The sequence below is a fragment of the Dendrobates tinctorius genome, unplaced genomic scaffold (assembly GCF_039654945.1).
Source record: "Dendrobates tinctorius isolate UK_male_01 unplaced genomic scaffold, ASM3965494v1 ptg000282l, whole genome shotgun sequence".
NCBI classification, from domain to species: Eukaryota; Metazoa; Chordata; class Amphibia; order Anura; family Dendrobatidae; genus Dendrobates; species Dendrobates tinctorius.
Genome location: NW_027361949.1, coordinates 1,637,415 through 1,649,543, shown reverse-complemented (window position 1 = coordinate 1,649,543; position 12,129 = coordinate 1,637,415). Strand labels below are relative to the sequence as shown.

The 12,129-nt window shown below is 52.6% G+C and overlaps 1 protein-coding gene across 2 annotated transcripts in view; it reads right to left on the bottom strand.

The window, feature by feature from the left end:
* Nucleotides 1-12,129, bottom strand: part of ALMS1 (ALMS1 centrosome and basal body associated protein) — a 55,053-nt gene that overhangs the window by 4,939 nt on the left and 37,985 nt on the right. Inside the window, exons 5-9 of one of the 2 annotated variants that reach the window (XM_073559918.1) lie at nucleotides 11,031-11,208; nucleotides 4,518-5,645; nucleotides 4,258-4,382; nucleotides 1,541-2,885; nucleotides 1,004-1,120 (exon numbers count right to left, since the gene is read on the bottom strand). In XM_073559918.1, coding sequence (XP_073416019.1) covers nucleotides 1,004-1,120; nucleotides 1,541-2,885; nucleotides 4,258-4,382; nucleotides 4,518-5,645; nucleotides 11,031-11,208 — 2,893 coding nt within the window. The remainder of the gene's footprint in view (nucleotides 1-1,003; nucleotides 1,121-1,540; nucleotides 2,886-4,257; nucleotides 4,383-4,517; nucleotides 5,646-11,030; nucleotides 11,209-12,129) is intronic. The other variant, XM_073559919.1, reaches the window with a different exon arrangement.

Here is a 12,129-nt window from a genome sequence, read left to right as displayed (position 1 = left end):
GTGGATGCAAGGCGGGTGTGGGGACGCTGCTGGGCGGGAGCTGGAACATCAAAGTGAGTAGGGCGTGAGGAGGTCGCTGGGGGAAGGGCATGGGTGCATGGAGAGCGCCAGGATGTTGCTGCAGGGAGAGCGTGGAATCGTCAGAAAGAGGAGGAAGCCGGGCGTTGTTGCGAGAAGGATGCAGATGCTAGAAGGTCGTGGGACGTTGGTGCCAGAAGGGCAAAAGACATGGCAGTAGGGAGAGCGCTGTGGAGAGGGTGCGAGTGAGAGGCGAGTGCGGGGACATTGGTGCGAGGAGGTCACTGGGGGGAGGTCACTGCGGGGAGGGTGTGGGTGTGAAGAGGGTATAGGGACGTCGGAACGAGGAGGGCACGAGGACGTCGATGCGAGGAAGTCACTGCAGGGAGGGCATGGGTGCGTGGATGTGGCTGCGAGGAAGGTGCGGTGGTGCTGGCGTGGGGACGACGGTACGAGGGAGTGCGGGGATGATGGTATAAAGGAGTAAGCTGAGTGGGATGGTGTAAAATAATAATAGACAGTGCCCCCTACAGTGAGGGGTTGACAGCTGACCAGTGAGAGAAGTAGTAAGTAAGGCTACGCACCTGCAATATACAGCGGAGGAAAGGGAAAGTGAAAGAAAGGGGCCCAGGTGCATCCCAGATCCAGGACCCAGAACGGAGCCATTACAGAAACACACTGAGGGCAGTAATATGTCGGCGCCATAAAGCGATGAACCAGTGACAATATTGTAGTGTCAGCAACACCTGCACCGCATACTGATTAACTGAAATGACTGCAAGCAGAAGTGTAAAGCATGGTGGAATAGGAAGGATGTAGGTGTAACTGCACGGTAGATGACGTCACCGGACATCGGGGAGTTGCGAGTTCTCAGATTCACAACAATGAAACATCAGAATAGAGGAAAGTTCTGTACGGATCCGAGAAGGGAAGTCATTGTAAAGGGTCAACTGCGAGGTTATGGGGTGACAGAGGCCTCCATTACCTGGGTGGGAGCTCTCAACGGTGCTGACGGGGGACATCCTGGATCCTCCCTCCATGAAGGGCACATAGAAGAGTTCTGGGGTCCCCGGGGGTCGGTACGGCAGCAGCAGAGGTTGATCTGTACCATGGGGAACAGAGATAATCACAATGTTACCCTGTGTCTTAGAAAGGGATGAAGATATAGGGGCAGCCAGGTATAGGGGGCAGCCAGATCTAGGGGCCACACAGGTCCTACTGTGGGGAACAATGGTCTCTACCACCAGTATTAAATAGATTATGGAGGCTGGGACCTCACTGTAGAGTCTACATTGAGACCACAGGCCACAAGTCATCTCTCTGCTGGTGCAGTGATTCTGCCCCCCCCCCCCACTGTAATAAGGCAGACCCCCTCCCACCTACATGTGTTGGGGTCCCGGCAGTGTGGGGTAAGACTTGGTCAGCCCACCATGAGGATAACAAGGTGCCATTACACAGAGCTGCTGACAGAAGTGATGTCACATCTACCTGTAACAAGGAACATAGAAGATTCAGCGCTCACCAGTAGCTCGGGACAGGCAGGACAGCAGAGTACGAGATGTTGGCTGTTGTTCTGGGGTCTGGCTGACTTTTCGAATTGATGACCTTGGGGCTTCTCTTACTGATCCCTCCACGAAGATCTCGGCTGAGAAGGTGGTCTTTTCTGGACTTTTGGTGGTTATCTGGGTAGTGGCGTCAGATAATGGCGAATATCTTCTGTCAGACGGTATCGATCTTATGGGAATGTTTTCTTTCTCCATAAATTGGACATTACCTTCATGATTGGCTTTGTTGTCTCCCGTAGGGGTTAGGAGTGGACAGCTGGGTGCCATTGGTCCAGCAGAGCGGTCCCTATGGCTCAGGTCATTCCTGGACAGGTCTGCAGAAGACAGCCGGGATGTATCTTTATTTGTTTTTGGGTCATAAGGCAAAGACCCAATATCTGATGTCACCAGGGCCCTGGACACATCAAGAACTTTCATGTTGTCCTTCGGAGATATCGTCAAATGGATACAAGAAAGGGCTTTGAGAGTCGGAGACAATATTGTTGGTTTGGGTTGGAATTCCTGAGAAGATGATGGACGTGACCCATCTCCTGCAGCTTCCAGCCCGCAGGACATTATGCGATGGCTGCCGCCAACATTACTCATTGGAAGATCAAGATTAATGACTGAAGAACCTTCCAGATTTACATTTCCAGGAACAATGTTTTCCTTTTGAAGACATGGGAATGAACTGAACCTCTCAGCAGATGGAGCAGACGTCCATTGTGTGGACCCAGCAGTGAGTTGTTCTGTGGTCCAGGAACGTGTTGAGGATTCACTGGGCCGCCATAGTGTGGGATCCACAGCAGCCGGGTGAGACAGTGAATGGCCTTCATAATGACTGTGATGGACGTTATGTGATGGCGCTGGACGAGGACGGAGCTCTGAGCCTCGGGAGGCTGGTGACTTATCAAGGACAGAGAGAAGAAGCGGCGGAGACACTCCATCCGGAGAAGTGGACAGAGGTGGGGAGCGTTTCCGGGAGGAGAATGTGATAGAAGATATTGGTTTTATGGCCTCTTCGGTGGATGCCACCGGCAGAATGTCATGCTTCTCCGGCTCGCAGACATTTCTTCTTGATGCTTCTTCAATATGATGCTCGGATATTGGATCTTGGTATGATGTTGGTGGAGGTTGCTCGGCCTCGTCCTTAGTCATTGCCCCATGCGTTACACTGGGCTGAGCCTCGGAAGTTGGGATTTCCATGTTGTCCGCAGGGACCCCAGCGCTGGTGATGGGTAGCAGGAATGGGGATGGCGTCAGTCGTAAGCTGAACGCTGCAGTGTCCCCTGAAGACGCCGGCTTGTTGGGATGGGAATAATCCTAGAATGACAGAGCAATGAGAGGTGTGTAGGTGCGAGGAATAAGCTGGCGAGACCCCCGCCCCAATAACACATCCCTGCGCGGCTCTGGGATCGCAGGGACTGGCATTGCCGGTGACAAATGACACGTTAAGGGTTAACATCAGCTATTTATGGCACGGAGTGGAGCGCTCGCTGAATATGGCCGCCTACGCTTCCTTTCTTTGTGTGAGGACAGAATCTCATGTTCTGAGCTTTTACTGTGGTTATAAATATATCTCGAGGGATAAAAAAAAAAAATCATTTTCTACAAGGACAAAATAATCAGAGAAAATGGATAAAAAAAGAGCGAACAAAGCCAGAAATAAAGCTTCCGGTGCCAGGGTCACGGCCGACGGTGTCACAGCAGGACGAGCAGCTATGTAATCTCTGATGGCAGCGGGCGGCCTTCACTAACTGCGGCTTCTAGGAATCCCCCCCATGTATGAAGAGACCGAGTACACGTCAGACCGAGAATCTGAAGGCCTCTCACAGGACACGAGGCAAATCAATGGCGACATCACATGGAGAGGACACTGAGGGAGCGGAGGGAAGCGCTGCCGCCCGCTGGTATGAGCCAGGAGTCTGCTGAACGCACGGTCCGGCCTGGATCATTCATCTAGGGTTAGCAGCACAAGGGTGTCAGGGCATGCTGAGAGTTAGAGTTTCACACCAGATCACACACTACAGACACAGCACGCAGGAATCCCACCCCGAGCAGACGGCGCCATTCTACTACCGGCTCATAGATACATGCTGTATAATGAAGGTTTCAGCCTCCCAGCGGTGTAGGATCTCCGTGACCTAATACTTTGCAGCTTGCTCAATCCTCCGGCACATGAAGGGGTTTTACCTGCACTGGTACATTGTAGTGAATCCTCAGGAGATCGGTGCCGGCCGGAGGACCGCCCTGGATAATACATGTGAACATCCCTGTTCACTGACAACAAGCAGCGTGAACTCGGTGATGAATGGAAACCCCGAGTCTGAGGAACAGTCGCAGATCTTTTCTTTGGACGGTGATGAGTGGACCTTATAACAGGCAAATGGACTTGCAAAGATCCCCGAACTAGAAGGCGCCCCCTGGTGGCCAAATCAAGTAATTTGCAGCTGGTCGCCCCCCCGACACGGTGTGATACGAGCAATCGTACCATCATGCAGAGATGCACAGCACGCGGCACAATGTGCACTTACCTGCGATCCTCCTTGGCCGCTGCGTCACAAGCAGAGAAGCATTACTGGAGGAGCTGATAACCGCGTCCTGCCCCAGCACTCGATGCTATATCACACTGGTCCCCCCCCCATATGTCGCCCCCTTATACTGTGGCTGGTTATTGTCCTACAATGGTGGTCACCTTCTCTGCCTCCGCGGCTCTGCCCAGCAGTTCTCTCTTGATTTCCTCGATCCGTCTCCTGTCCTCATCGCTCAGCTCGGTGTCTGGCATCATGGACTGACTTGTCAGCTTCAGTTTCCCTGACCCTACAAGAAAGAGCGGAGAGACATTCAGTGTGAGAGGCCGGGAGTCTGGACCCACCACCATGTAATACCCACCGCAGGACAACCCTGGTCCGCTAATGGCCGAGCCGTACTTACGAGGTCCAGGACCAGCCTCACCTCGTGCCTTCCTTTCGTCCTCATCTGCACTCTGCATGGCTCGCGACACGTAAGTCAGTGGTGTATCACTCTTCAGGAGGCTCGTAACCCGCACGGCCAGTGAGTCTCCGCTACTTTCATCGCTTTCTGCTTCCCTCCCCGTAAGGTAACCCGTCCCGGTTACAGCCAAGGTGTTCCTCAGGACTCCAATGGAGCTCGAAACGTTGCTTAAAAGCTGTTCACTGCGCTGTACCCTATCGGTTATGTTCACCCTTATATTAGATGGCATCGCCTTATTTACGGTGGCTTTACTACAGCCTTCTGGCTCTGACCTTCCCCACTGTCGCTGTAGACTGAAGGACGCAGGGTGGGCGCTTCTCTTGCCTACAAGTTCTCCTAAATAAGAGTTGTCCCTAGCAGAACTATGGAGAGAGTCGTTCTTCCAAGTCACCGATGAATCCTTGAAGTGGTTTCCTGTAGAGCCGCTTGTAAAGGAAGAATCCCAGGACATGTCCTTCACTTGGAGATCCAGAGAGCTCGCTGATTGGCTATTCAGAGACTCCTTTAGATTGAAACATCTTGGATCCTCGATATACGGATCCGCGACTGGAGACGCTCGGTGTGAAGTAGACATGGTTCCATCAACACCAACATCTGCTTCAGCCAACAGTTTCTGAATCTCCTTCAGGGTGTGGGATCCCACAAATGAATCGTTGACAGGATTCAAGGTGGGAAGATTCATGGGGTAACCTTCTAAGGATGTGGCCTGTTCCTTATCCCGAGTTGAGGTCTTGTCAATGCCATCAGACTTAAACTTATCGATCAGCTGCTTCACCTGTGTGGACCCCATACTGTCATCAATGAGGAGATTTTGGACGGCCGTACTGCTGCAGGTAAGACCATTGATGGGTTGGGCCATCTCTACATAGGGAGAGAGCAACACTAAATCGTGGCCAACACCCTGCACCATCATGTCATCCTGGCTGATTGGTCTGTCGTTACCAGATTCAGAGCCGAACGGAGGAGACGTGTCAGTGGGTAATGGAGACTCCGGGCCAACTTCTGATCCCATGGGGATAGACACGCTGGTGGTGGAGGTGGAGGAATACAGGCTGGACTGGGAAATATTCACTGCACTCTGAGAGCCCCCTGACCAAGAAGAAGGAAGGAAATCATTGTAGGCAGTATTACTACTGAAACATGGGGAGGCTGTACGGGGCACTACTACTAGTGATACATGAGCAGGCTGTACGGGGCACTACTACTAGTGATACATGAGCAGGCTGGACGGGGCACTACTACTAGTGATATATGATGAGGCTAGACGGGGCACTACTACTAGTGATATATGATGAGGCTAGACGGGGCACTACTACTAGTGATATATGATGAGGCTAGACGGGGCACTACTACTAGTGATACATGATGAGCCTGGACGGGGCACTACTACTAGTGATACATGAGGAGGCTGGACGGGGCACTACTACTAGTGATACATGATGAGGCTGGACGGGGCACTACTACTAGTGATACATGAGGAGGCTGGACGGGGCACTACTACTAGTGATACATGAGGAGGCTGGACGGGGCACTACTACTAGTGATATATGATGAGCCTGGACGGGGCACTACTACTAGTGATACATGATGAGCCTGGACGGGGCACTACTACTAGTGATACATGATGAGCCTGGACGGGGCACTACTACTAGTGATACATGATGAGCCTGGACGGGGCACTACTACTAGTGATACATGAGGAGGCTAGACGGGGCACTACTACTAGTGATACATGAGGAGGCTGGACGGGGCACTACTACTGGTGATATATGATGAGCCTGGACGGGGCACTACTACTAGTGATACATGAGCAGGCTGGACGGGGCACTACTACTAGTGATACATGATGAGCCTGGACGGGGCACTACTACTAGTGATACATGAGGAGGCTAGACGGGGCACTACTACTAGTGATACATGAGGAGGCTGGACGGGGCACTACTACTAGTGATACATGAGGAGGCTGGACGGGGCACTACTACTGGTGATATATGATGAGGCTGGACGGGGCACTACTACTAGTGATAATGATGAGCCTGGACGGGGCACTACTACTAGTGATACATGAGGAGGCTAGACGGGGCACTACTACTAGTGATACATGAGGAGGCTGGACGGGGCACTACTACTGGTGATATATGATGAGGCTAGACGGGGCACTACTACTAGTGATACATGAGGAGGCTGGACGGGGCACTACTACTAGTGATACATGAGGAGGCTGGACGGGGCACTACTACTGGTGATATATGATGAGGCTGGACGGGGCACTACTACTAGTGATAATGATGAGGCTGGACGGGGCACTACTACCGTGTTTCCCCGAAAGTAAGACCCTGTCTTACATTAATTTTACCCCAAAAAGTCCCACCCTGTCTTACTTTCGGGGGAGGTCTTACCATTAGCCGAAAAAAAATGACAATTTCTTTTTAACCAATAAATTAACATTTATTAACATGCTGTTATACCCCATAACAGTGCCGTATCCCACTGCACACAGCCCCACACCCCATAACAGTGCCGTATCCCACTGCACACAGCCCCACACCCCATAACAGTGCCGTATCCCACTGCACACAGCCCCACACCCCATAACAGTGCCGTATCCCACTGCACACAGCCCCACACCCCATAACAGTGCCGTATCCCACTGCACACAGCCCCACACCCCATAACAGTGCCGTATCCCACTGCACACAGCCCCACACCCCATAACAGTGCCGTATCCCACTGCACACAGCCCCACACCCCATAACAGTGCCGTATCCCACTGCACACAGCCCCATACCCTATACAGTACATGTTTCCCTACTTGGTTTTTAAATGCTGGACGTTTTCCTCTGCGGTGCGGCTGTGGGTGCGGAAGGCCTGTGCTGCAGGGAACGCTGTGCCAATCAGCAGGGAAACAGCGGTGACGTGGGGCTGGGGCGGCCAATTACAGCCCGAGCTGCTGGACCAATCAGTGCTCGAGCCGGGGGCCGGCGGTGACGTGGGGAACAGGGGCGGCCAATGAGCTGTTGAGCTGGGCGGATTGCGGGGTTAACACGGCGAGTTAACCCCATGAGCGCTGGACCCGCCCAGCTGCACCTGAGGACACCTCTGGAGCCTGGGGACCCAATGGGGGACAGCGGCGGCCCAAAGGTAAGGTCCTTACATTTCACAGCGGCCCCCAACCCTGCCTTACATTCGGGGGAGGCCTTACATTGAAGGACCCCCCCGTAACCCCCACCCTGTCTTACTTTCGGGGGGGTCCTACTTTCGGGGAAACACGGTACTAGTGATACATGAGGAGGCTGGACGGGGCAATACTACTAGTGATACATGAGGAGGCTGGACGGGGCACTACTAATAGTGATATATGATGAGGCTGGATGGGGCACTACTACTAGTGATACATGAGGAGGCTGGATGGGGCACTACTACTAGTGATACATGAGGAGGCTGGACGGGGCACTACTACTAGTGATACATGATGAGGCTGGATGGGGCACTACTACTAGTGATACATGAGGAGGCTGGAACGGGGCACTACTACTAGTGATACATGAGGAGGCTGGACGGGGCACTACTACTAGTGATACATGAGGAGGCTGGACGGGGCACTACTACTAGTGATACATGAGGAGGCTGGACGGGGCACTACTACTGGTGATATATGATGAGGCTGGATGGGGCACTACTACTAGTGATACATGATGAGGCTGGATGGGGCACTACTACTAGTGATACATGAGGAGGCTGGAACGGGGCACTACTACTAGTGATACATGAGGAGGCTGGACGGGGCACTACTACTAGTGATACATGAGGAGGCTGGACGGGGCACTACTACTAGTGATACATGAGGAGGCTGGACGGGGCACTACTACTAGTGATACATGAGGAGGCTGGATGGGGCACTACTACTAGTGATACATGAGGAGGCTGGACGGGGCACTACTACTAGTGATACATGAGGAGGCTGGACGGGGCACTACTACTAGTGATATATGATGAGGCTGGACGGGGCACTACTACTAGTGATACATGAGGAGGCTGGACGGGGCACTACTACTGGTGATATATGATGAGGCTGGACGGGGCACTACTACTGGTAATATATGATGAGGCTGGACGGGGCACTACTACTAGTGATACATGAGGAGGCTGGATGGGGCACTACTACTAGTGATACATGAGGAGGCTGGAACGGGGCACTACTACTAGTGATACATGAGGAGGCTGGACGGGGCACTACTACTAGTGATACATGATGAGGCTGGACGGGGCACTACTACTAGTGATACATGAGGAGGCTGGATGGGGCACTACTACTAGTGATACATGAGGAGGCTGGATGGGGCACTACTACTAGTGATACATGAGGAGGCTGGATGGGGCACTACTACTAGTGATACATGAGGAGGCTGGATGGGGCACTACTACTAGTGATACATGAGGAGGCTGGAACGGGGCACTACTACTAGTGATACATGATGAGGCTGGACGGGGCACTACTACTGGTGATATATGATGAGGCTGGACGGGGCACTACTACTGGTAATATATGATGAGGCTGGACGGGGCACTACTACTAGTGATACATGATGAGGCTGGACGGGGCACTACTACTAGTGATACATGAGGAGGCTGGACGGGGCACTACTACTAGTGATACATGAGGAGGCTGGACGGGGCACTACTACTAGTGATACATGATGAGGCTGGACGGGGCACTACTACTAGTGATACATGAGGAGGCTGGATGGGGCACTACTACTAGTGATACATGATGAGGCTGGACGGGGCACTACTACTGGTGATATATGATGAGGCTGGACGGGGCACTACTACTGGTAATATATGATGAGGCTGGACGGGGCACTACTACTAGTGATACATGAGGAGGCTGGACGGGGCACTACTACTAGTGATACATGAGGAGGCTGGACGGGGCACTACTACTAGTGATACATGAGGAGGCTGGACGGGGCACTACTACTAGTGATACATGAGGAGGCTGGACGGGGCACTACTACTGGTGATATATGATGAGGCTGGACGGGGCACTACTACTGGTGATATATGATGAGGCTGGACGGGGCACTACTACTAGTGATACATGATGAGCCTGGACGGGGCACTACTACTGGTAATATATGATGAGGCTGGATGGGGCACTACTACTGGTGATATATGATGAGGCTGGACGGGGCACTACTACTGGTGATATATGATGAGGCTGGACGGGGCACTACTACTGGTGATATATGAGGAGACTGGACGGGGCACTACTACTGGTAATATATGATGAGGCTGGACGGGGCACTACTACTAGTGATACATGATGAGCCTGGACGGGGCACTACTACTGGTAATATATGATGAGGCTGGATGGGGCACTACTACTGGTGATATATGATGAGGCTGGACGGGGCACTACTACTGGTGATATATGATGAGGCTGGACGGGGCACTACTACTGGTGATATATGAGGAGACTGGACGGGGCACTACTACTGGTGATATATGATGAGGCTGGACGGGGCACTACTACTGGTGATATATGATGAGGCTGGACGGGGCACTACTACTGGTGATATATGAGGAGACTGGACGGGGCACTACTACTGGTGATATATGATGAGGCTGGACGGGGCGCTACTACTGGTGATATATGATGAGGCTGGACGGGGCACTACTACTGGTGATATATGAGGAGACTGGACGGGGCACTACTACTGGTGATATATGAGGAGACTGGACGGGGCACTACTACTGGTAATATATGATGAGGCTGGACGGGGCACTACTACTAGTGATACATGATGAGCCTGGACGGGGCACTACTACTGGTAATATATGATGAGGCTGGATGGGGCACTACTACTGGTGATATATGATGAGGCTGGACGGGGCACTACTACTGGTGATATATGAGGAGACTGGACGGGGCACTACTACTGGTGATATATGATGAGGCTGGACGGGGCACTACTACTGGTAATATATGATGAGGCTGGACGGGGCACTACTACTAGTGACATATGATGAAGCTGGACAGGGCACTACTACTGGTAATATATGATGAGGCTGGACGGGGCACTACTACTGGTGATATATGAGGAGACTGGACGGGGCACTACTACTGGTGATATATGATGAGGCTGGACGGGGCACTACTACTGGTAATATATGATGAGGCTGGACGGGGCACTACTACTAGTGACATATGATGAAGCTGGACAGGGCACTACTACTGGTGATATATGATGAGGCTGGACGGGGCACTACTACTGGTGATATATGAGGAGACTGGACGGGGCACTACTACTGGTGATATATGAGGAGACTGGACGGGGCACTACTTCTAGGGATGCCAGATGGCTGTCTGTTGCACGGTAACAACTACATCTACCACAGTGCATTATACAGAGTACAGACACTAAACACAAGGGGGCACTGTGAGCAGACGCTCCGCCCTCGGTCATTTACCTTCAGACAGTCTCATACTCCGGCTCGGTGTTGCGGTGGATCCCTTGATTGTTCTCAGATCTGTTGGGGAGAACTCTGGTTCCCGAATGGGTCCCTTTGGAACAAAAGGTGTAAGGATAGTGGTGGGGGACTGATCAATCCCGAGGTTCCTGAGATAAGTCTGGAAAACAAGAGCATCCTATTAATTATAAGCAACATCTCCATCAAAGCCTGAAGTGAAAAACCTACTATCATAGTGACCCCACCAGCAGAATAGTGAGTGCAGCTCTGCTCAGCTGTGGTAACTGTGGGTGCAGTAATTACTGATCCTGCTGTATGCTCCAGAGAACCACCACCTCTCCGCCCAGGGACCTGCTCTCTCTCCTACCCAGGGAGGGAGTGGGTTTCCTGGGATGAGTGAAGGAGCCAAGTCCCAGGCTTCTGTTTCCCGGACCAGGCCGACGGGGACAGAAGAAACCAGCAACTGGCCTGCACATCAGAGGACTCGGGGATCAGACGCTCCACCAGGAGTTGCAGCAATGTGGCTCCTACTCCCCCCGGGTCTGTAGAGATCTAGAGAAGCCGCAAGGCTTCCAACATGGAGAAGCCTGCTAGCGTGCAAGATGGCGGTCCTTCCGGAGGAAAGGTGAGTGCTCACCGATGTGATGCTGACCTCACTGCGTAGGGTTAGAGGCTGCAGAGACCCCAGGAGTCTGTGTCCACCTATGGCTGCTGGGTCATAAGCCACATCTGTGAGTATGAACATGCGAGTAAGACCATCAGGAGGCTCCGGGAGGAGCTGCGCTGCACAAGCGCCAAAGATGCAGGTGCCTCCATACCGAGGAAGACCCAACTCCAGGAGGAGGTAGAAAGACTGAAAGTTGAAATCAATGAGCTTGACGTCAGAAAAGTTTTCATCAGAGAAAAAAGTGGACCATTTATGAATAAAGACCGAGTTATGGCTGATACCAGAGAGCAAAGGCAGATGGAGCTGCAGCCTGAGAGCCAGGTGGATGATGATGAGGATGACGACCAGCAAAAAGCCCCACCTGGCAGCCTGCAAAGTCACCCGCGGGCCACGTGCAGCAAACTCCCTGCAGGACAGGCGACATTGGCATCT